The sequence below is a fragment of the Mastigoproctus giganteus genome, chromosome 13, assembly GCF_048544385.1.
Source record: "Mastigoproctus giganteus isolate SK-2022 chromosome 13, ASM4854438v1, whole genome shotgun sequence".
Classification (NCBI taxonomy): Eukaryota; Metazoa; Arthropoda; class Arachnida; order Uropygi; family Thelyphonidae; genus Mastigoproctus; species Mastigoproctus giganteus.
The window spans coordinates 150,703,795-150,730,476 of NC_143587.1; the positions used below are offsets into that span (position 1 = coordinate 150,703,795).

Genomic DNA, 26,682 nt, shown 5'->3' on the forward strand with positions numbered 1-26,682 from the left:
TTATTAAAAGAGAGAGAGAGAGAGAGAGAGAGAGAGAGAGAGATTAGCCAATATGATGATCTGAAGAAAACTCACCTAAAAAAAAAAAAAAAAAAGTGGAACCATTTAAAACTAGTAAGGGCTGGTTGAATATATTTAAAATCCAGGGAGAAGTTGCAAGTGCAGAAGAAGCCGAAACTTTCAAAAAAGAACTTGTTAAAATTATTGAAGAGGGGTGTTATGAGTTATACTTCTCAACAAGTTAACATAGATGAAGCAGGACTTTTGTGGAAAGGAATGCCTAAAAGAAGTTTCATATTGAAAGAAGGAAAAAACATGCCAGGTTTCAAAGTGGCGAAGGATCGGGTGACGTTACTGTAGGGTGGTAACGCTGCGGGGGATTTAAAATTAATACCCCTTTTAGTTTATTTGGAAGAGGGCCAAAGTTCAACCCAAAATAGATACATTTTTCATGATTTTAATTGGAATTTTAAGTTTAATTTTGATACGTAAGTAGCTACCACATAATTATATACGTATGTAATGCAGAATATTTTATATGTACAAAGATTTGAATATTAAATATTTTGACCGACATTTGTGCATCTTTTCTCAACCGTTTATTATTGATTAGGAAATATCCTATGGCACCGACCGCAACTCACAATTACATATGTTACCTTATGGGAATGTGGCGCTCGCTTAACGCGGATTTGCTGAGCGCTCTGTTTTTACGGAACGAATTATGAGCGTTAACCGGGGGTCACCTGTACTTACTAGTATTTTTCATATTTATCATTTTAATTTATTTTTTTGCAAGAACTTCATGTGCATCAATTTATGGTAAACAAACACCTATGTATTTTTGCAACTCAACCCATATAATCAAATTGTCGGAACACATTACATTAAAATACATACTAATAATACCTCGATCAGCGCGGTTTCGCATAGCACGGTATTTTTTTTGGCAAGAAATAACCGCGTTATGCGAGGTATTCCTGTATTATTAATCTCTCTCTCTCTCTCTTTTTTTTTTTTTTTTTTTTTTTTTGTAAAGGACTCACTGAAAGGACAATTGGCCAAGATATTTTCAAAGTAATGAATAAATATTTATTATTTATTTAATTTTTTATTTTTATGAAAACCCCAAACATGAGAGGTATTAGAACCTATAGTACTTAGTACTGTGCTTGGGTTGGAGGTTGAGAAGATGAAAGAAGATATTTGTTGACATTAGACTTGAACTTCTGTAGACTGTAATTTTCAGGAAATATGTATGAAGGAAGGTTGTTCCGGAAAACGGCAGTTGAAAATAAACGAGGAAAATGAAAAGTTGGTTCTGTGAGTTTGAAGTTGGACAGTAAATAGATGTTGGCTGGTGGGGGCACGTATTCAAACTGTTTTGAAAGAGAGACCGTGAATTATAGAAGCCAGTTCAGAAGAACAGTGATGGAAGTATCTGTAGAAAAGGCATGCAGCAGAAACAGTACGTCTATGAGACAGCGAGTGGATAGACTCTGTTAGAGATGAGTCATTAATTAACTTAACTGCCCTCTTCTGAATGAAATCTAGAAGCCTGAGAGAGGTTTTGGGTCACCGCCCCAGATGTGGTAACAATATTGCATGGTAGGGCAGATTTGCAATTTTTACAGGAGTACTTGATTTACAAAAGCGTGGTATATTTTATGGAAGTTGTGTGTTGGCATTTGTATCGACGATGCTCCTGTGATGACAGGAGCACTAAAAGGATTTGTAAACTTAGTGAAACGACACAATTCAAATATTATTACGACACACTGTTTTAGACACAGAGAAGTTCTAGTAGCAAAGACGGTCTTACCCTATTTAAAACTTGTACTTGATCAAGCAGTTAAAATTAAAGTGGGCGACTGTTTACATTGAAAGTAGATAATTCTACAGATATTAGTCAGGAAGCCCAATTAATAGCATTTTTCAGGTTTATCGAAAATGGCACAGTTATTAATCTCTTTTTTTTTTTTTTTTTTTTTTGATTGGAAAATAAAATGGGAAAAGATGGGATTGATAGTTATTAAATTAAAATTAAATGTGTTATCCCTAGGGTGTGGACTGGCAATGCTTTTCTAAGATAAATAGTTATCCCCATGGGTAATACAGGGCTGTCATGCCTTAGAAAAGCGTTGCCAGTCCACACCCTACGGATAGCACATTTAATTTTAATAACTATCATCCCCTCTTTTCCCATTTTATTTTAATAACCATCATGTCAATTATTACCATTTATTTCTATCATTTTTAGCCTGGTTAGATATCATATTGTATCTGCTTCCAACAGTAATACACCATGCTTTAAATTACAATCAACACCAGCCCACAAAGGAATGCAAAGCATGTGACTTTGCCTATGGCAAGGTTAACCATCACGCCACGGATAAAACCTGGTATGTCTGCACAATAAACTGTACACACACACACACACACACACACACACACACACACACACACACACACACACACACACACACACACAACTAAACTTTGGCAGGAAATTGAACATTTTCAGACTGACCACCACAGGACATGGAGGTGAGACACTATGATATTTCAATCTGTTACATATCCGCAGGGCTTTGAATCTCCTATCACAGTTTGCTGTAATATATGTAAACCACCCTGTTTACTTAAAATTTAGTACTTATATAAAATTAAGTACATATATTCAATAAGATTACTCTTATAATTCCAAATTATCCACGAAGTGATTAACCTAGCAAAACTGGTATAGAGATTACAGAAACTGGTATGTATAATACATTCCTCCAGTATGGCTATATGTCTGCTCAAAGCCCCTGAGGAGTAGCAGAGGTATGACCATGAGGAAGAATGTTAATTTTCATTAATTTTCACTAACATTTGCCAATTTCTCCAGCTTTCTTTAAAATTTCATTAATTTTGTTGCTTTTATATGTATCTTATATTTTTATATGTAAGGCTATCTATACCAGGGCTAGTTTTAAATATAACTAGGGTTAGTTGGGGTCACTACAAACCTGACACTCCCAAGTAGTACCACAATTTAAAAATAATAATGTATAAATAAGTTAAGTACATATACAACCCATGCATTTGTAATGTCTAATTGTCCACAGACAAGAGCATTAATGCTGGAGCCAATATTTATTTAAACCTAAATGTCATTGGACATAATTCCACTATATATATATATATATAATCCAAAATTAAATAGACAGATAAAAAGTAATCAAAATATATTAAAATAAGAAAAAATATATATTAAAATAAATAAGAAAAAATAGTAGAAAAACCAAATCAGTGGCAGCAGAAAAACACAATCCACTATGTGTTGCTTATAATAAGCGAAAATTGGATATTTGCCAGCAGCATGGCAAACCAAGTAGGGTGAAAAAGGACCAAATAAAATAACAACAATAACAGAAAAATGTATGGGGGGGGGGGGGGAATAAAGAAGAACAGGGTAGTGTTGAAGCAACGTTCCTAAAATAATTTAGAAAATTGAGCCAATTAGAAGAAATTTAGCGGCGCCCCCTCGAAAGCACCCGTTTCCGAATTATGTGAAATCTCACTAAATTAAAAATAATAATAAAATTAAATTAAATAGACTGACCATTATGCCCCATCTCAACAGAGGACCACGAGGCCAATAATAGGCAGGGAATCACTGCATTTCAAACGCTAAACAAATCCATGCAACGACGGAATGATACTAAGATCAGACCACCTTCTATAGCTTAATTTGTTTCTATATATTTTCAGTTCAACTATTGTTTTGTCAGTGGTGTGGTTTGGCCATGCGAGTACTAGGCTTTCTGTCTTATTATTTTTTGCTGCATAAGGAACACCGCTATGCAAATCTTGCATCGGCGGTCTGATCTTAGTATCATTCCGTCGTTGCATGGATTTGTTTAGCGTTTGAAATGCAGTGATTCCCTGACTATTATTGGCCTTGTGGTCCTCTGTCGAGATGGGGCATAATGGTCAGGCTATTTTATTTCATTTTATTAATTATTATTTTCAGTTTATTTGGTCATGTAATGTTGTTAGTCTACGTTTCCACCTTAGTGAGATTTCACATAATTCGGAAACGGGTGCTTTCGAGAGGGGTGCCGATAAATTTCTTCTAATTGGCTCAATTTTCTAAATTATTTTAGGAACGTTGTTTCAACACTACCCTCTTCTTCTTTATCCTCCCCCCCTATATATTTTTCTGTTATTGTTGTTATTTTATTTGGTTGAGTTCTTTTTCACTGTACTGGTTTGCCATGCTGCTGGCAAATATCCTATTTTCGCTTATATGTATATATATATATATATATATATATTTTTTTTTTTTTTTTGAACCCTACTTTTAAGCCAATGTTCTATATTTGTTTCGAACAATATTGCGCTTATGCGGCGTTAATGCGCATTGATATATTAGGTCAAGATTCCAATAGATTTTGGTTTGCGAGTGGTGGGGAATTTTTTTTTAGTTTTGGCGGGAAGTATTACCAGTAATTAAGGCCTAACTAACTGGCTAGCTGTAGTTGTACTAGCAGTTGTTGGATCGCCTATAGTTCCATGTTAACTATTAATATGGGATCAAGTTAATAGAAATATAAAATAGGAGGATGACTTTCTTTCACATGGCCGTCTCTCTGTTACTTCCTCAGGGGCTTTGAGCAGATAGATAGCCATACTAAAAGAAGGCCATGGACATACCCGTTTCTGTGGTCTCAATAATATCTTTGCTTTGTTAAGTACTCATGTTAAGTTATGGTTGTCCTAAGTTAATAATTCAAGTAAATAAAATAAATTTTATAAACTGCAATTGTTAATTTTTGGTTAACTTTAGTTTTAAATTTTGGATTATTATTAGCTGCAAACTGGGATTGAGACCCAAAGCCCAACGGGTATGCATCAGAGCTAATATAAAAAGTATATAGGTATTTACCTGTGATCAGTATGGCTGTAGGTTGGTGCGAGAAAGGATGTGCAAGTTGCCCGGGGGCCGTTTTATAGCAGGCTGGGGTGCCATCTGGTCTGATTTATTGGTTGGTCTGTTTTTAATCATAATATGTGTTTAGGGGAGGGTTAATTTGTGATTAGGCGACCTGTATTCAGTTTACAATCAATGGTTAGGGATTACGGTGAATACCTATATGGATTTTTAGGTAAATGATTTTAAGGATTACATTTTATTGATTACGATTAAATTACGATATATATATATATATATATTATAATGTATTATTTATAATTTTTGTTTATTTTTATAATGTGTATATTATAATATGAGTATAATGGTGATTGTAGTGTGCCGCAAAATTTTAGCATCTTTCAAAGTGTGACGCAACAACGAAAATGTTGAGAAACACTGCACTAATGATATTAAAATAAAGAAATCTGTGAAGTTACTTTACAGATATATAGCAGTAGAAAAAAATTTTTTCACAGTTGTGTTCAAAAAAGATTGAAATATAAAGGTTGGCATTGAAAAGTGAACAGTTTTGAAATATGTTTTGCTGAATTTTAAAATCATGTGTTGTGTAGAGTAACTTCAACCCCCTTCACCTTGAGGGATAACAATTCTTTGAGTGGCCAGTTTCAGGTTAAGTTTTTTTTTTTTTTTTTTTTTTATGAAAACCCCAAACACGAATGGTATCAAAACCTATAGTACTTAGCACCATAGGCACCTCAGTAGCCAGGTGGGAAGGAACAGCAGTGCGTAGCACACGCTTCTTGATTAGACCGGGGTTCGAGCCCGTCACCACCAAATACGGAAGATGCGGAAAGGTCAGGGAATGACCACCGCATATCCCCGGAGCAATATGGCCTTAGTTGCTAATGCTCCTAAAAAACAAACAAACAAACTTAGCACCGTGCATGGGTTGAAGGAGAAGTATGGGGGAGGGGGATGCCGGAAACTTTGCTCTAGAGATGTGATGTTGTTACACTAATGATACAAGTATTATTAAGAATAGGAAACCTGAAGTGTTACTTAACAAACATGTAGCAGTTTTAAAAAAAAAAACTATGAGTTAGGATTAAATTTGAAAGTATTTGTAATTAAAAAAAATAATTAATTAGTTTGGCCTTGAAAATATTGTACAAGGTTTGTGTGGTAGAATTTTTCCCAGTATGGTCTGTACTTGTTAACAGGAGAGCATTTTACAAGGTTGGTTGAACTACTGGTCTGAGTGATACACAGACTGAATAGTTTGTCATATGAGGGACATTTGGAAAGTTTGTTGCTTAATTATGAAGGATTTGAGGAGTCTGGTGACGTGTTACTTTTTGACATAGCCCCCCCCCCTTCCCCTTTGGAGTGAATACACTTTTGCAAAATTCCAACTGCAACTTGGGCAGTGCCAGGACTAGGCAATCCTACACCTGGGACAAAAGACATCCCCCTATTATATACAAGTAGTCAATCTTTATGAACTTATAAAAATTACTATTGCAACAATCTATGGCGTCTCCATAGCCATGTGGGCAGGAGCAGCAGTGCATAGCACAAGCTTCTTGATTAGACCGGGATTCAAGCCCATGACCACAAATACGGAGGATGCAGAAAGGTCAGGGAATGACCACCGCATATATACCAGGAGAAATATGGCCTTAGTTGCTAATGCTCCTAAAAACCAAATAATAACAACAGCATGATTTGTCGCACCATTCAAGAATTATATAGTGTTGATAGAAAGGTTCCCACTTTAAATAAATTGTTGCCAGAGATTTAATTTTTCCTTTCGGGAAAACAGCTCTATATGCAATTTTGAAACAAGTGGGGTTTAAATGGAAGAAAACGGAAAGTCTTAAGGAAAGAGATGATATTGTTCTATGGAGAAAAAAATATTTATGAGCAATTGTGCATTATCGCAATTATGGGAAGGACCTAGTTTGTTTTGTTTTTTTTTTGATGATACCTGGGTGGACAATAATTTAACTTCAGAAATGTTGGAAGATCAATGGATTATCTGGAGTTGTGGACTGTGGTGACCCTGGTAAAAGAATTATAAGTGCAAGAAATATAAATGGCTTTATTATTTAAATGCTTATATATAAAGCTGAAAACACAACTGAGGACTACCATGGCCAAATGAATCGACATAATTTTGAAATTTGGCTGAAGCAGCAACTACTGCCAAATATTTAGGTGGGTTCTGTTATAGTTTTCAATAATGCACTGTATCGTAGCATTTATCAAGACAAGTCTCCAAACACTTCATTGCAGAAGCAAGATATTATAAAGTGGTTGGTGAGACACAATGTATTATTTCAACATAGTGTTCGTAAATGTACATTATTAAAAATTATTAGCCATTTAAACATTCCAAAAACATACACAGTGGATAGAATACTCCATGAGCACAGACACATTGCCTTAAGATTTCCACCATACCATTGCGATTTAAACTATTGAATTAATATGGGCTCAACTGAAAAATTTTATTCAAAATAAATATTGAAGGAGATCTGAATATGACACGTGACGGAATGCACAAAACAAGGAATAGCTAGCATAACTCAAGAAAGATGGAAAAGTTGGGACCATGTTTTCAAGATAGAGCAGAAGTACTGGAAAACTGATTCCTTTATTGAAGAATTTTTTTTTTTTTATGTAAACCCCAAACACGAGAGGTGTTAGAACCTATAATACCTAGTACCGTGCTTGGGTTGGAGGTTGAGAAGACAAAAGAAGATATTTGTTGACATTGGACTTGAACTTCTGTAGACTGTAATTTTCAGGAAATACGTATGAAGGAAGGTTGCCAAGTCTTTACAAATAAAAATGATAGTGAAAAAAAACAGAACAGATCAAGAGAATGATTAAAGTAAGGTTTTCATTACATTATTAATATTTATATAGTATGAACCAGAGCTGTAATGCTCAGAAATAATTAATATTTATTAAATATTAATTATTTCTGAATATTATTTATTTATTTATTTTTCAACATTTATTTCTGAATATTATGATTGTATTTCAGTAATCCTGTATTACAATACAGCTATAAAAAAAAAAAAAATACTAACTACTAAAACATGTTATTTGTTTGACCTGCTGCATGCTCCTTTAATTCCTGGCCCCTATTTCATAGAATAGAAGTGCCTACGTAGCCATGCCCTCAAGTATTTTCCAGTAGCGATCAGACTATACTTAGATTTCAATAAAGCCTTTCATACCATATACCAAATGTATGATTGAAATTGTTGAAGTTAAATATAAGGCACCTGGGGTGCATGGGATCTATCCAGTTATATTAAAGGAGGCAGCAAAGGACATAAGCAAACCCTTAGACACAGTTGTGAGAGCTTCCTTAGACTCGGGGGGGGAATCCCCCATGGATTGGAGGTGTGCAAATATATCCTCAATTCACAAAGGGGGTTCAAAAGGTGACAAAAGTAACTATAGACCTGTTCGTTTAACTTGTGTTCTTGGGAAAATAATGGAGTCACTGGTTAAAGAAGCATTGCAGGATTATTTAGACAAAGACTGCAGTAGTAGTTAAGACACAGCATGGGTTAAAGGAAGGTCTTGTCTGATGAATCTGATTGGATACTATGATGTGGTCACAAAGAATGCAAAAAATAATTTTGATATCATATACTTGGATTTCAGGAAAGCTTTTGATACTGTTGCACATGGAAGACTGCTGTACAAATTGGAGTGGTATGGGATTAAGGGCAAGTTGCTACAGTGGGTAAAGGGATGGTTGAGTGGGAGACAACAGAGAGTAGTAATCAACGGACACTGCTCTTCGTGGACTAATGTTATTAGTGGAGTTCCCCAGGGTTCGGTACTCGGCCTATTGTTGTTTTGTGTATTTATCAACGATATTGATGAGGATATACCAGGCTTAATGTCCTAGTTCGTAGATGATACAAAGGTTGGCAGGGTTGTTAATGACTGTAAAGACAGTATGGTACTGCAAATGGATTTAGATAAGTTGGGCAAATGGGCTGAGAAATGGCAGCTGAAGTTTAACATTCAAAAATGGAAAGTACTGCATATGGGTAGCAGTAACCCAACAGAAACGTACCAACTGTGTGGTACTACACTCAGCAAAATGGAGAGTGAGAAACACCTGAGGGTAATTGTGCAGTCAGATATGAAGTTTGCTGAGCAGTTCAGACAGGTTGCACTGCTCAGCAAGGTCATGGGGTTTTGTCAACGATATATAGGAATTTTTGCTAGCAGGGATAAGGAGGTGATTATCCTGTTGTACAAGGCAATGGTCAGGCCATGGGCGTATTCAGAGGTGGGCAGAGAGGGTATATGGCCACCTTAACCAAAAATTTGAAATTAAAGAAACAAAACACAGGAATATGATGCTTTCTTGCATCATATTCCTCTGCTAATGCCATTGATAATGGTATGGTTAAGTTGTTGGAGAAAAAGGGTGTGTATAAATGGCCACTGCTATTCATGGAATAACTTAATAAGTGGGTGGGGTATCACAGGAGTTGGTGTTGTACTCCTTACTGTTTGATTATTTCTTAATGAAATTGATCATCACAGTGGCAATGGCAGTGTGCCAAAGAGTATGTTGCTTCAAGAAGATCTAGATAACCTGAGCAGATTGGCTGAAAAATTACACTGCACTGAGCAGTTAGAGAGAAAACTGGATACCCAGTTACAAAAAAACAGGTGGAAAACCATAAGATGGAAGCTTGTTTAGAAGACTTATGCCAAACATAACAGTCAAAAGGATTGAAATGTCAGGAGTAAACTGCTTGAGTTTCACGAAACTTTTCCATAAAATGAATTTTTCCACAGATGGGTAACATAAGTCAAAATATCACCAGTGGATGGACACTGATGGAATCCATACTGGTGATTGTAGATCAGATGGAAGGTTTCAAGCTAGTTTAAGAGTTGGCAGTTAATTGACTCCTTCATTACTTTAGAAAAATTAAAAGTAAGTGCAATGGGACAATAATTGGATGGGAGGGATTTGTTACCTTTTTTAGGAACTGCTTGGATATAAGCAAATTTCTAAGCAGAACGGAAAACAATACACAGAACAGGAACAATCTCAGGAGCACGGGTTTTGAGAACAAGTGGAGAAATACCATCAGGACTTGGAGCTTTCTTAGTATCAAGATTTTTCAAAATCCTTCTGATATCCTTTCAGTGGTAGATAACAGAAGGCATTGAGTGGAGTGTGCTGGGAATGGTAGTAGGTGGTTTATCAAGATTATCAATACACAAGTTGGAAGAAAAGTAAGTTGCTAGCAGATCAGCTTTATCTTTGGCTGAAGTGGCAATAGAACCATCTGGTTTTGACAGAGACAGGCAAAAGTTGCAACCAATAGACTTGGCAAGAGACCGGAATGCTCAAGTACCATTTGGACAAGAAGAAAATTTTCTACTCTTAGCCTGTTAGAAATCTAGTTTGGACAGATCTGTAACTGCTTTACAATTGTTGCAAAATTTGGTGTAGGCAGAAAATTTGGATTCAAGCCAATTTCGATATGCAACATTCTTCTCTTGAACAGCCTTAGCATATTGGAAAACTAAGGTTTGGATAAAGTACGAGATTTTAAGGTGGCCTGTGGAATAAAGAATTCCATCCCTACAAGAACAATTTTGCTGACACAATCTGAGAAAATGTTGACATTATATGATTTGAAATAGTAATCCAACCAAGGAAAAAAAGGAAGTGAAATCTTTCACAGATCATCCCATTTTGCATTCTTGTAATGGCAAACAACACTAGGAGAAGAAACCATCACCAAGTTGTGATCTGAGGTGGCTAGAGGACCACTCACCTCAACCATGTACTTAGAAGGGCTGTTTCTGAGAAAAAGATCAAGTGTGTTGGCTGCATGGTTAGGATTGTCTAGTATTCTGGTAGGTATATGAACAATGTGTGAGGTCATTAGTAATTACAAAGATACTCATAATCTCAACCTGCTGGGTTGGCGTGACTAGAAAACGGAAGCCAGCTGGGGTTGTGAACATTAAAATTACCTCACTGTTAGGAAAGTGGACTGGAGAAAGTTTCAGAGAGAAGTCAAAGAGTTCTGAATGATTTGTGGAGTTGGGAAAACAATAGGGGCAACAGATGAATTTGACCGAATGTGGTAGAGAGATTTTAAGCCAGAGAAGATTCCAAATTACTATGTCTCTGACAGGGAGTATCAGAACAGACATATGCACACAAGTACCACCTTTGATGAGAAAAGAATCGTACACAGATTAACTTAGACAGCTGATATGAGCAGTGGTTGAATCAACCGATAACTAAGATTCTCTCCTAAAAAGTACATGGAGTTTGACAGGCTGTAAATGGAATTGGACATCATTGAAATTAAAACCGAGACCACTATATTTGTGAAATGAATGAGGAAGTTTTTGAGAGGTTTAGATCTTTTTTCAGATAAGTTTATTCTGTTAGTTTGACAATTAATGATGTATTCAGAAGTAAGAAAAGATGACAAGGATATGCAATTTGAGTAATGAAATTTTTGGATATGTCGTATATACAGCAAGAATATACCCAGCTGTTTGATGTAATGTGGCCTCTACAATGTGATCCGCATACTCTCTCCAGTCACTATCTGGCAGAGTAGAGGCAGCAAGATTATACACTAACTGATCTGGAAGCCTCCTAGAGAGTTACCAATAGGTTTGGTCTTGTGGACTATCTAATGGATGTCCTGCAAACATCATTTTAAAGCTGTACCCTCGAAATGTAAGGAAGTTTGGATCTCACCATGAGGTGCGGAGGGTTTACCGGAGCTTTGCTCTGGAAAGTGAATATAGATTCCACCACCTCAAGCTTCCAGTAAGAAAATTGATGGTATTGCCTGGTAACACAAAGGGATGGCATTCCTCAGTGAGGTGCAGACGCCACACCATTGACCCTTGCTTACATTTAGTTCACACCTCTGAGGCCACTTCCAGTATCATTGGTGCCATACTTCAGAACTTGCAGAACATGGGGGGTTATACCTAGGGTTATTAACAGTCCCACCATTGCAAAAGTGCAACCAGGGGATTCGGCTGTCACAGACTGACCGGACATCACCGAAATTAGGGCCACTCGAGTGTCACCCAAATATCAGTTCTGTAGATGTTTTAGACTCCTGGGTAGCAAGACCAGCTTGGCATGGCTGAGAGAATGTCTGTGACAGCCTTCTGTAGCATTTACTTTTTTAGTGAATTCCTCATCTTGGAATAGCAGTTTGATTTGCAGAATCACAAAAATTCCCTCTTATGTTAGCATCACCGATTCAAGGAAACTTTTTCCTCAAACAGGAAAATCCTTTTCTTTTTTGTCCATCGCTTTCACAAATATTTTTATCAAACCTAGCTTGATGTGCAATGGAGGAAAATAGATTTTTGACTTATCCACCAAAGGAGTATGTGCTACATTTTTCTGGCCTGGTGTAGTTTCTGAAACAGTCTGGCCATTTTTTACCCTGTGGTGGCAATCCTTTGCTTGGATGTCCCATTCGCATAAAAAGCAGCAGTATTTTGGGTATCCCCCCCTAAACCCAATCAGCAAAGCTGCTACGTTTAGGTGGCACAGATATTACTTTTGTATTCTTGATAACATATTTTTTGCAAAAGAACCTGTAGGTTCTAGTACATTTCTTTTATGTGAACTGCATGGACCAGTGGTATAGATGGATACTTAATTCCATTGTCGAGTAAAATTGTTTTCGCACTGACCTTGGATGAATCAATGAAAAGCCTCCACTGCTTGGGGATGTGCTCCAGATGTAACTCTTTCATTAATTCCTGGATATTGTTGCAACAAACAAAGCACCATCCATGGAGTAATGGGTCATTATGTTAGATTTCTATAAAAGACACCACTGCTTAAGCTGTGATCCTTGTAATTGGGCCTTGGTTTTGGAGATGTCCAAATCTCTGACCAAATTGTTCAATTCTCTTGAGTGATTAGATGCAGCTTTGCAGTCTCAAGAGTTGAAAAGTCTGGATCTGTACTCATTTTCTGGAGATTCCTTTTCCAATCCTGGATCAGTGTCTGGTGGCTTTGGCACTAGCATTGGATCATCATGAGGATGATCCAATGCTAAAGATGATCCGGCCTTAGAGCAGAAGGTATGTTGGGATGCTCTATTTCATACTTGGATTTCCCAAAAAAAACCAGAAATATTGGTCATGCAAAAGTAACAATCGTTTATGTGGTCTTGAGGTTCCTGCCATATCTCCGGAGCAGGAAAAGGCATCGATTTATGACTACCCCTAATCCAGCCGGTTAATGTTCTTTGAAGCATATACTTTATCTTGAGCTCCAACCTTACATCCGGAATAGAGTTCATTGGCTTTTCTCACAAGTTGTGACATTGGCTTCTGCTGCAATTGTAATACCACTTCTCTGCAAATGTAGCAAAAGTTATATTTACCTCACTCATAATCCACATTTACGCTCTAGTTCCAATCTACATTTGTACTTTTTTCTTACATTTTACTATTTTTTTTTTTTTTTTTCCCTTTTTTCTTGCATTTTCTGTTAAGTTTTACAATTTTTTTTTTTTTTTTTTTTTTTTCCTTCCTTTCAGTCATCCCATTTCTTGCATGCCAGGGAGGGGAATGCAGTGGTGTGTAATGTAAATTTATATATTAGTACATAATGATTAAAGATAAATAATTAGTTTTTAGACATTAAAACTTAGGGTTAGTATATATTTATTTATAACATGTTATGGTTTGTGTTCTTTCTTCCTCACATTTGCACCCGACTCTTTCATTCTTTCTGGCTTTCATATCATTTGTTCAACTCTTTCTCTCTGCACTGCATTCTCTGGGCACATCGACTTACTATTATTCTTCAGTTGAGGTGCAAACCCTGTTGTACCTCACCTGAACATTTGCTCCTTCACTCATTCACTCTCTCTCTCTCTCTCTCTCTCTCTCTTTCTCTCGTACTGGGTCACTTTCACCAAAACTGACATTCATTTCCTTTTTCCAAATTCCTATTTAACTCTGTGCCCAGCCCATTCACTCTAATCTTTTATCTTCTTTCATTTATTCCTTTCATTCTTCACTGCATTTTTGCTACTAGCTTACTAATAGTTTTCAGCTAATCTGCTTCTCTGACTGTCTATACATCTCCCCCTCCCTACTTAGTTACTTATTTGATGTGCAGCCCTAGTTCTCTATACAGGGCAGGGTGCTCCCGGGGGGTGGGGGGTGCTGGATTGATCTATACGTTTCATATACTTTCTGTGTGTGGGTTGTGAATGCTTTATAATTTTCGTCTCTTCCATTATAAATAGGTGTTCTTCTCTGTGCTATTAACTGGGTTCTGGGGATGTCATAAATTATACATTCATGTAGAATGTGTGCCCAGTCTTCACTCTTATTACAAGCAGTTGGGGTCATCAGTCAGCCCCAGAGAGGTTAATTTTGCCTTCTAAGGAGCTGTGACCTGTCAATATAAATGTTGTAAAAAAAGTCTCGGGGTGTACCACTTAGGTGGCTTTGAGCTAACAATTTCCACCTGTGGCAGAAACCTGCCATAGGTCTTGGAGCTTTGTGGCTATTTTTTTTTTATTTCAGCCTTGATGGTATTGGCTGTATAAAGGGCTATCCCCAGAAATTCTGTGCATATGCCCTTTTTTAGAGTGTAATATAAGGCTCTTTTGGCTACTTCCAAGTAGAGTGGGAGAACACCAACCAGCACCTACAGTGCAGGTGTGCTTACAAAACAGCATGCTCTGGTAATAATGAGAGATTATATTCCTCTGTATTGATTCTAATTAATTCCTGTTTCTTACTATGGCTGAGCGGGTAAACCACACACCAGCTCTATAGGTTATAACAGTTAGGAACACACTGCATAGTAAATGATTGCCAAGGTCTTTCCTTTGAGTCCCCAATCTGCTTGAATATTGCTTTCTCTCATTGCCTCTCTAACATGCTGCTGTAGAAAACGGTCCCAGTAAATCAACAAACATCTTGCTACTAGGTGAGTGACCAAACCACAAGTTTCAGTCAATACGTAGTTAGCTAAAATCCCCATTATAAGATATTCTGATTTACTGGCCCACTCTATATGTCTGTACAGTTTCTCATTATACTCATCACAGTCATTATGTCTATAAGGCACTCATATTCTCATTTTTATTTTCCCACTGCTTAAGTCACACAAAACTGACTCCACACTGTACTGGCCACTAATGTCAACTGGATGAACTGCCTTTGATTTTTTGCACTTCTTAGCTTATAACATAACTCCTCATCTCCTGTCCTCTATGTCCTTTCTATACTTATTGTACATATATTTGAATTCTGTATCTTCTATGTCAGAGTGACACCATGTCTCTGATATCTCCACCATTTATTTAGGCCTAGTAGCTTGTGATTAATGCCTTGAATGCTTCTCATTTAGAATTTGCTGATGGCAACATCATCAGTTGGTCCAACTATATTGGAATTTAAAAAAACTCTCTGAGACCACTGTAGTCAGTCACCTTTGTAGAAGCAAAAACCTTCCCTTTACTCTTGATGATGGTTATATTATTTTTATTATTATTAGCCATATGGTGCAAGGAAGCCTGAAACTTATGCTGCACCAGCCAAAAAAATTCCAAAGTTTTCCTGAGAGAGAGAGAGAGGGGGGGGGATAAAAAGGAACCATCAAGAAAGAGAAGACTGGTGATATCCAGCTGAGGACCCTGGGTGTGCCAAGCCCATACTCACCAGATGTGAGCCCCTGGGAGAAATATCTTTAAGTAAATACTAAATCACTGCCACATAGTGGTTCTCTTATCTGCAGATTGTTAATGCATGAATAATCACTGCTATTATTACTCCCTCTTGTTTCTAACTGCTGCTGTAGAAAACAATTGTCCAATAAATCCACAAAAGTCTAGTTACCCTGTGAGTGACCAACCCATAAGTTTAGATGGCACCAGCATCCTGTCTGGCTGAATGAATATGAATGCAAGATGGCAGATGTGTGTGTGAAAGAGTTGTCTTATGTACTACTTTATTTAGAAGTAGAATGAATATTCTGCCTCTAAATAGGTTTAAAAGAAAAAAAAAAAAAAGTGGCATACTGTGTGTGTGTGTGTGTGTGTGTGTGTGTGTGTGTGTGTGTGTGTGTGTGTGTGTGTGTGTGTGTAGATGGGCTGAATATGTGTTTGGCCAGACCCCCAAATTAGACTGCAGTGGGAGGAACTTATAGGAAAGCCAACCACCATCTGACATCATTCCTCTTCCCTCTGGTATAGAAACTGCTGACACTGGTACCAGCTGGTCTGGCCATGGTGGGATCTCCCAACCCGCATAGCGTACCCTAGTCCTATGCTTTGGCCCCCAACCAATCCCATATCCCTTCCCTCACCACAAAAATTTACTGTTCTCGGAAGTCCACCCCCTCCCATGTAGAGTATGGGCTCCTTCCACAAGGGTACCCACCTCTATCCCCCCCAACTTCCTATTTCCAGGTGGCCAGTCTTTCTATCATCCGCCTTCCTTATCTTCTGTTCCTTCCTACCTCTTCACTGTCTGTCTCCCCATGCTGTCTTTTCACCTTCCAGAGCTCCCTTTTTTTTTTTTTTTTTCACTGTGGCCCTCCCTAGCAAGCTCAGGTGCAGACCAGTGTTTGCTCCTGCCAGAGACTATATCTATCTCCTACTATACGCAGGGCAATGTACAGATAATGCGGGGGGGGGGGCGTGCCTAAATGCCGGCGGAACAACAAACCAACACCAAATTATCACTACCTCTGACATTTACAAAATTTGCACAAATTTACAAAAACTGTGTAGTATTCTCTGTAATACAGAGAATACTACACAGTTTTAGGGGAGACCTCTGATGCTGTTTGACCATAGACACTATACTATTCTGCTTCACATTGGCCTCAATATTTAAATTTCTCATTGCTTTTATCTGAATGGCACCATGTTTCTGATATCCCTCACTGCTTACACATTTGTCACCTTAAACAGTACTCAAGATTTATCAAATTGTTTACTGTACTCCTAGCATTATTTTTAAGCCAAGGATACATGCACCTGTTTTTTCTTTTAGTAACCCTAACACAACCCATCCTGTGATGACCCTTGGAAGACCCTATAATCTCTGACACCTCCAACAAACACTGCCTTGATAGCATCAGCTAATATTCTTGCACTTGTTGTATTGTCCATACTTGGGCTCCCTCCAGTCTGGCAGAGTAGAGGCACTGAAATTATACACTAGCTAAACTGAATTGCCCCCTGAAGGGTTACAAATATGTTTGGTCTGCTAAATTGTCTAGTGACAGTTCCACATAAACCATTTTAACTCCCTTAAGGAATATTGGATCTTGCCATGATGCCCCTCTTAACCTCAAATGACATCATTAATATTTGCATAGTGAAAGAGATATAGGTCTCTGGAGCTTTTCTGTGAAGTTAAAACATGGGTTTCACCACTTTGCACACATTTTTGGCCTTTTACAGACTTCTGTATTCATCACAGTGTACCAAGGCAGAGTTGAACTGACATTCAGGTACCATCCTACATAAAATACTATACATCTCTACAACTTATTATTGGTTAAAATAAATATATACAGATAGTACTCTTGGTAATCATTATATCAGTCTTCAGTGCAGTGTTGTGCAACATTTTAGAATAACTAAAAAATATTACTAACAAAATAAAGATCTGACAGCTGGAGTTGGCTGAAGATCCTCAAATCAGTCAGTCTTATGATTTGTTGTGTTTTTACTTTTAAGGATAAAGAAGCCCTTACATGATACCATAAAATCTAAAGATTCTTCTTACCTTATTTGTTTTCTAGGGGAATACAGTTCAGAAGAAAAGTATAAGGTCTGGCTGTTGAAACATTATAGAAATGCAAAATCGCAGTTACTAAATCAGTTATATCATACAGAATCTAAAGTACAGGTAAATTGTTATCTTTGATTAAATTTTAAAAGCTGCCCCTTTAACAATATAATTAGTAATAATTAATGAGAAATTAATAGAAAATAATGTCAGTTTTCTGGGGACACTACTTGCACAACTTGACATCAGGTTTGAATAACTTGCAGTGACACAAAAAAAAAAATCCTGCACAGCCAGTATGTGGCAGGTCGAGGCCATGACCTTATTGCTGTAATGACATGCCATTTCTGTCATATGAATGAATGATGTTTTGTGATGTTTTCCTTACTTTTGAAAAATATCTCTCAAATTGCACGAGCACACGATACACCTTTTCATATGTGCACAAATTGTTTGTGTGAAGGAACATTTTTATGAATACATTTCACATTTGTGAGCTAACATGAATCTGTAATTGACCACTCCAATCAGATAAACTGTGTAAAAAAAAAAAAATAATAATAATAAATGAATTATATATTTCTAATAATTCCAATGTTTCTTTAAATTTATTAAAACAACCTCTAGCTGAAAGCAAATTTCTGGACATCTTTTCTGTAGCCTTCCCCCCCCCCCCCCCCCATTTTTTTTCCAATTTAAATTTTCCGATTTTTTTGTATTTAATTTCATAAAAAATATGGATGCCATTTATTATTATTTTTTATTTTATTAACCTCTTTAAAGTAGTATACACTGCAAATAGATCACCATGCATATGCCTAATTTCCAGACACTGCAATTTACAGAACCCTCCTCCCCTGTCTTTCTTCATAAGAATATTCTTATGTTCTTCCCAACTAATGTTGTTGTTATTCTCTGCAATCTTTCCTGCAGATCGCTCTCCTTCCTTAAGAAAGAGTTCAAAACCCGTATGCAGATTCTGGAAGTGGCCTAACCTAACAATAGGAAATCCGTTTGTTCTTTCTTGCAAAGTTCCTATATATCAATAGTAATCCCATGGCATCCTTTATACATTTTGTTCTACAATATGAGAGGAGAGTGGCAGAATTACTTAACAAGTACAGGTCAATGTTCAAAAAAGCCGTGAGTTAGGGCTGAAATTGAAAGTATCAATTAGCATCAGCAAGAATATTTGCTGATGCTATCGAGGCAGTGTGAGGTGAGTCGAAAAACTGTTAGCTTGGGGGGAATCACAGACTAATAGATTAACAGTAGCTGCTGGCAGAGGTCAAAATTATTCTTGCACTGCTTGGAATGAGCAGCAGCCTGGAAAACGAGGTATGGGGGATTTCAGAGACTGCTGGGAATCATCGTGGAACAAGTAAATACATGGGCTGTGTTAGGGTAGCTAAGAATATGAACAGATCCATGTATACTTGTGTGTACACCAATGCAAGAAGTTACTTAAATTAATTTGAAGTGCTGGTTAAGACATCCAAAGGTGGATATTGTTGGGATATCAGAGACATGGTGTTACTCAGGTATAAGGTATGCAGAATTGGAATGCATAGAGAAAGGATTGACAGGATAGGAAGGGAGGAGGGGTTATACTGTTTGTTAAGAAACACATAAAATCTGAGGAAGTGCATCCATTTGACATAGATGGACCGTGCAATGCTGAGTCAGTTTGGTGTGACGTAAGCACTGGGAAAGCAAAAATGAGGGTAGGAGTTCGTTATAGGCCTAATAACTCAGATGAGTTTAATGAACAACTGTACAGATAAATAGAGTGGGCCAGTAAATCAGATTGTCTTATAATGGGAGATTTTAATTTCCCAGATATTGACTGGAACATGTTAGTTTGGTCATTCACACACTAGAATGGCTTTTGTGGATTTATTGGATGATTGTTTTCTACAGCAGCAGAATGTTTGGGAGGTAACTAAAGGGAGTAATACTCTTCATGTGATTATCAGTAGTGATTCTTCATACATTAAATACCTGCAAATAAAGGAACCACTAGGTGGCTCCTTTATCACAGTGTGCTGATGTGAGATTTACTCAAAGAGGTAATTACCATCAAGGGTAAAGGGAAGAGTTTTTGCTTTCATAAAGGTGACTGCAGTGGTCTGAGACAGTTTTTAAATTCTATACAGTGAGACCAACTGATGATGTTACCAACAGAAAATTCCAAATGGGATGCTTTCAATGAATTAATCTTTGAAGCTACTAGGCCAGTGGTTTTCAACCTTTTTTAATAACGGCACCCCTAAGTAATTTATTTTGTTTTGCAACACTCAATTTTCTGCCTGTTAGACCCGATTTTCTCTCTCTCTCTCTCTCTCTCTCTCTCTCTCTCTCTCTCTCTCTATATATATATATATATATATATATATATATATATATATATATATATATATATAGGCTAAATTAAAATAGGATATTTGTGTATATATATATATACAGGGTGTTTCAGTTAAACGTTTCAGAACTTCTAAGAGGGGTAGGGTACATCCTGACAACTCGAAATCATATAGCAATGTGGGGTCGGAAATGCTTTCCTGAAGCGGTGTTGTACACAGAAGCACCATAAAGAAAAGAGACCGTAAGTGAGAAATCGTTTTAATAATACATGAAAAGAAGCAAAAGGTACATGGATTAAAGTAAGTGTTCGAAGTTTCTTCCACGGGCTACAATGCACGCCTCACATCTCCGACGCATGGACATCCGAACATTCTGGAATACTCCAGGTGAATTTCGAATTTCTTCGGCAGCTACTGCGATTCTTGCAACCAGCTCCTCAGCATTGTCAACAGGGGTGTCATAAACTAGCGATTTCATATGACCCCAGAAATAAAAATCAAGACATGATAGGTCGGGTGACCGAGCAGGCCAACGCACGGGACCACCACGTCCGATCCACTGTTGACCAAATGTGACATCCAGGTAGTTACGAACATCTCCGCTATAATGGGCAGGGGCTCCATCGTGTTGGAACCACATTGTCTGTTGCGTCGATGCAGAAATCTGTTCATCTCTCAAAGGTTGTGGCAATACTTGCTGCAGAAAGATCAAGTAGATAGGTCCGGTTAGACGACACGGTAACAGGTAATGTCCGATGAGGTGATCTCCCATAATACCGGCCCATACATTGACCGAAAATCGAATCTGTGCTGCACGACGTCGTATTGCATGCGGGTTCTCGACCGCCCAGATATGGTCATTATGCGTGTTGAAAATTCCTTCCCTTGTGAAGGATGCCTCATCGGAAAACAACACTTAAGCAGGAAAAAGGGGATTTGTAGCACATTTTTTTGCATCGACGCAACAGACAATGTGGTTCCAACACGATGGAGCCCCTGCCCATTATAGCGGAGATGTTCGTAACTACCTGGATGTCACATTTGGTCAACAGTGGATCGGACGTGGTGGTCCCGTGCATTTGCCTGCTCGGTCACCCGACCTATCATGTCTTGATTTTTATTTCTGGGGTCATATGAAATCGCTAGTTTATGACACCCCTGTTGACAATGCCGAGGAGCTGGTTGCAAGAATCGCAGTAGCTGCCCAAGAAATTCGAAATTCGCCTGGAGTATTCCAGAATGTTCGGATGTCCATGCGTCGGAGATGTGAGGCGTGCATTGTAGCCCGTGGAAGAAACTTCGAACACTTACTTTAATCCATGTACCTTTTGCTTCTTTTCATGTATTATTAAAACGATTTCTCACTTACGGTCTCTTTTCTTTTTATGGTGCTTCTGTGTACAACACCGCTTCAGGAAAGCATTTCCGACCCCACATTGCTATATGATTTCGAGTTGTCAGGATGTACCCTACCCCTCTTAGAAGTTCTGAAACGTTTAACTGAAACACCCTGTATATATATATATATATATATATATAATAGTAAAAATATATATGTTATATGATGGGTATTACAATAATATAATTATAAAAATTACATTTCATAATACAAATTATATATATAGAGGTACTAAGTAAACATCAATTATAGATCACCACAAAATTAAAAAGATACTGTACACCTTTTTATAATGAAATAAACTTATAAATTTTAAAAGTAACTTAAACCCAAATTACATGGCACCCCTGGAATGCTGTTGCGGCACCCCCGGTTGAAAACCACTGTAATAGGCTTTTAATACCAGCCAAGAAATATTGTTCAAGGCCTAAATGGATGTCAGATAAAATAATAAGGCATGTGGCAGAGAAGAAAAATGCACAGGATACATATAAATTAACAGTTGACAAAGAAGCCTATGGTAGATAAAAGCTGGTCAGTAATCAAGTCACAAAGGAAGTTAGTCAGGCAAAGGCAGATTATGAGAAATCTTTGGCAAAGGATGCAAAGAAAAAGAGCAAAGAGCAAAAAAAAATTCAGCAGGGGATGAATCAGATTGGTCCACTGAATATCAGTGGTTCAACTGTTGATGATCCTGCTCAGGTAGCTAACAAACTAAATAAGTATTTTGCATCTACATTCACACATGATGGGTTATTCAGGGAGGGGAATGCCAGAGGTGTATTAAACTCTGTAAGTGAGCTAAATGATTTTGTAATAACAGAGAGCAAATTGGAGCAGAAACTGTCGAAGATAAACATAAGAAAGGCACCTGAGTTGGATGGGATCTATCCAGTTATATTAAAGGAGGCAGCAAAGGCAGTAAGCAAACCCTTAACCATAATTATGAGAGCTTCCTTGGACTCAGGGGAAGTACCCATGTGCAAATGTTATCCCAATTCACAAAGAAGGATCGAAGGGACACAAGTAATTGCAGACCTGTTAGTTTAACTTCAGTTCCGGGGAAATTAATGGAGGCACTGGTTAAAGATGCATTGCAGGATCATCTAGACAAGACTTCAGTTATAGCTCGGACACAGCATGGGTTTGTAAGGGGAAGTCTTGTCTGGCCAATTTGATTGGTTACTGTGATGTGGTCACAAAGGAACTGGATGCAAAGAATAATTTTGATATCATAAACTTGGTTCTTAGGAAGGCTTTTGATTCTGTTACATGGGGGAGACTGGTGTACAAATTGGAGCAGCGTGACATTGGTGGCAAATTGCTGCTATGGATAAAGGGATGGTTGAGCGTGAGAAGACAGAGTGGTAATCAATGTACACTGCTCTTCGTGGAATAATGTTATTAGTGGAGTCCCCCGGGATTCAGTGTTGGGTCCATTGTTGTTTTCTATATTTATTACTGATATTGATGAAGCTATATAAGGCTTAATATCTAAGTTTGCAGACAATACAAAAGTTGGCAGGGTTGTTAATGACACTGACAGTATGCTGCTTCACCAGGACCTAGAAAAGTTGAGCAGGTGGGTTGAGAGGTGGCAACTGAAGTTTAATATTGACAAATGTAAAGTACTGCATACGGGTAGCAACCCCACCCAGCGTATCAGCCGTGTGGTACTACACTGACAGTGGTAGAGAATGAAAAGGACCTGGGAGTAATTGTGCAGGCAGATATGAAGTTTTCTGAGCAGTTCAGGCGGTCTGCAAGGGTAGCTCATAATGTCTCGTCAATGATATGCAGGAAGGAGGTGATTATCCCCTTGTATGAGGTAATGGTCAGGCTACACCTTTAGTACTGTATACAGGTCTGGAGGCCTCATTTTAGGAAGGATATAGAGCTGCTGGAACGAGTACAGAGAAGGGCAGCAAGATTAATGAATGGAACAAAGGGTTGCTCTTATGAAGAAAGGCTTAAGTTCTAAAAATTGCAGTGTCTGGAGACTAGGCACCTGCGAGGTGATCTGATTGAGGCGTATAAGGCCTTGAATGGTTTGAGCAAACTCAGTGCTGATGGAATTCTTCCTCTTCCCAGATTAATCGCCTGAGGGGAAATAAATTCAAATTTAGGAAAGGCAGTTGTAGAATAGATGTGTGGAAATTTACCTTTAGCCAGTGGGTGGTTGATTTCGGAAACAAACTTCCATCTGTCATTGTAGAATAGACAGCTTAAATAAATTCAACAACTAGACAAACATTTGGAGCGAATGGTTGGGTGAAATGGGAAGGGGGGTTTGCCTGATGCTGTATAAGCTTGCCTTTTTGCATGATATGCTTCTACTAATGCTGCTTATGAGAACCTCATGTTGTACTGTATATTTACTCTGCACTTATTTTTTCTCATCATATATTGTATGTAGAAGTGTTTCAAGTGGCAGATATTCCACTGTAATTACACCTTTTCCAAGCAGTAAATATAAGAAAATGCAGTGCATAGAGAGAAATGTGAAAATAGATGTAACATTTTATAATGAAGATGATACTGTCCATTGGCATTTTTGTTAAAAAAAAAAAAAAAGAAAGAAAAAAAGAAAAAATAAGAAACAGAGTGTCACCCCATTCCTCTCCATTTATCTAGTAATTTGAACCAGTACCAATTTTTTCCCCCATTGATGAGAAAGGGGATTCAGTCAAACAAGCAGCCTATCTGCCCATAGCAGATAGGCTGCTTGTTTAACAACTAATGGATTAACAACTAATTAAATCGACTTCATGCTCACTAACAGAAGATATATTGTGAATGATGTTACCGTCCTGAATAAGGTAAATGTTGGAAGTGATCACAGAATGGTAAGATGTACACTTGATATAGGTGTAGGAAAGGAAAGGAAAGGAAAAAACTGACTCGAGTAAATAATACAAAGGTCTTTGAGATAACAGAGGAGAAAAAGCAGTATGAATTGGAACTTAAGAACAAGTTTGAGCTTCTGCAGACTGCTCGGGACCAAGATATCAACAAGGAATACTACAATTTTCTGAAAGTGATAAAGCCCAAGAAACCTATAGGAAAAAAGAAATCCAAAGAAGAAAAAATTAGTCAAGAAACACTTGTCATGATGAACATAAGACAACAAATGAAGAGCAAGAAAAACACTGACAGGGAGAAAATTGAGTATACTAAGTTATGCAAAGCCATTAGAAAGAGACTCAGAGAGGACATAAGAAGATTTAACACAAGAAAAGTAGAACAAACATTAAGGGAAAACAAAGGATTTATATCAGCAGCCATGAGCAGTAATACAGAAAGACAAATGATACTGAAACCGGAGAATAGCGATGGTGTACTTATAAACAGCAAAGAAGGCATAATTCAAATAGCAGAAGACTATTATAGAGAATTTACAAGGAGCGAGGGAATGATGCCAGCAGTGGGGAAGATGGATTGCAAAGTAGCAACACATACGACATACCCGATATCCGTCATGATGAGGTAGAACATGCATTGAAATAGCATTTACGTCAAGATCCTTCGGACATCTTGACGGAAGACCACAGGAGGCATTGAATGGAGCGGGTTGGGAATGGTGGGAGGTGTTTTACCAAGATCATTCATGTATTAATGATCTTGTTTTACCAAGATCATTAATACAGGAGTTGGAAGTGAAATGGGATGCTAGCATTCAGCTTTATCCTTGGCTGAAGTGACAATCGAACCATCTTGTTTTGACAGAGGAGAGAACAGAGATGGGTAAAAGTTGTGGCCAGTAGTTTTGGCAAGAGACCAGAATGCTCAGATACCATTAGGGTAAGAAGCAAGTTTTCTACTCTTAACCTGTTCAAAATCTAGTTTGGACTGATTAACCCCTTCATGGATTATCCCGAAATATCTCGGGATGCAATAATACCTCCAAAATTTACGATTGAAAGTATTTTCTCTGGCTAATTTTGCATTAGCCAGATAAATCCTGAGATTTTTTGGAATTTTCTTACGCCTGGCAGCAGATGACTGACTTTCATTCTGAAATTGCTGTACTTATTGTACAGCAATTTCAGAACAGTAGCGCGCGTTCCTAGGTGCCACCCGTAAGCAAAATAAAATTTGCCCTCCTAAATGCTGAATACTGATACGCATTAACCAATTAGAAAACAATATCTTATTTATGTCGAAAAATATTTCAGCGCCCTCTTAAACGTGCAGCCCCGTAAGCGACTCTTACCTCGCCTATCCACTTCTGACGGCCGTGTGTGAAATATGGTTAGTTCACGATTATCGCTTGTGGTGGAAGGTTACTGCTTGTGCATTCCACTTGATTTTTTAAATTTATTTATATAATGAGTAGTGAAGAATGTTTTTCTGTTCTTTATTTTAGCTCAAGCACTAATTTATTTAAAAATCCGTATAATTTGCACACTTTTTGGCATACATGTGATAACTCAGGATAACCCAAATGGGTTAATTACACCCATGTATTTTCTGCTAAAAAAATTGATAAAAAATGCAAAAAACTATACGAGTATTCACGTGATGCATACCGTATTTCTCATGTATAAGACACACCTTAATTTTGGGACCCGAAATTGACAACGATCTCAATCTTGACATGACTTGACAACGATCTTAATCTTGATATTATATTATCCCAGGATCTTTTCACCCAGGTACAAACTTCTATAGTTGGTTTGTTCACTCTTCCTGCTGGTGTCAAATTGTCCCCAGAAGACGTCATCCATTGGTTCCATTCGTCTCTCATGGCAGCTTTGAAGGGTTCGTTAATGCTGACATCAAGTGGTTGGAGCTGGGATGTCAAGCCTCCAGGTATGACGGCAAGGTTTGTTTTTTGCTCTGCAGCAATCTTCTTTGTGTTTTTTGTTATGCGTGCCCTGAACTGATCAAGCACCAATAGGGCAGGTTTCCGTAAGAGCCCACCTGGTCTCCTTTTAGCATTAGTAGAGACATATGATGCAAGAAAGCAATCTTATGCAGCATCAGCCAAAAAAAAAAAAAACTTCCACTTCTCCCATCCGTTCATTCGAAATACCTGTACTGCTGTGCCTTAAATTTATTTAGGCTATCAACTTCCACAACACGGGATGGAAGTCTGTTCCACCAACCAACACCCCAGGTGCCTTTCTTCTGTTTATCTTCTCCTGCTCCAAACTTTCTCAAACCAGATC

The 26,682-nt window shown here is 37.7% G+C and overlaps 1 protein-coding gene across 4 annotated transcripts in view; it reads left to right on the forward strand.

Moving 5' to 3' along the window:
- Positions 1-26,682, forward strand: part of LOC150076519 (nucleolar complex protein 4 homolog B-like) — a 249,639-nt gene that overhangs the window by 66,859 nt on the left and 156,098 nt on the right. Inside the window, exon 3 of one of the 4 annotated variants that reach the window (XM_090387056.1) lies at positions 17,763-17,869. The exons of 2 other annotated variants lie outside the window; for them this stretch is intronic. In XM_090387056.1, coding sequence (XP_090243182.1) covers positions 17,763-17,869 — 107 coding nt within the window. Of the gene's footprint in view, positions 1-17,762; positions 17,870-26,235; positions 26,324-26,682 lie in introns of those variants that run through there. One more of the 4 variants, XM_090387059.1, reaches the window with a different exon arrangement.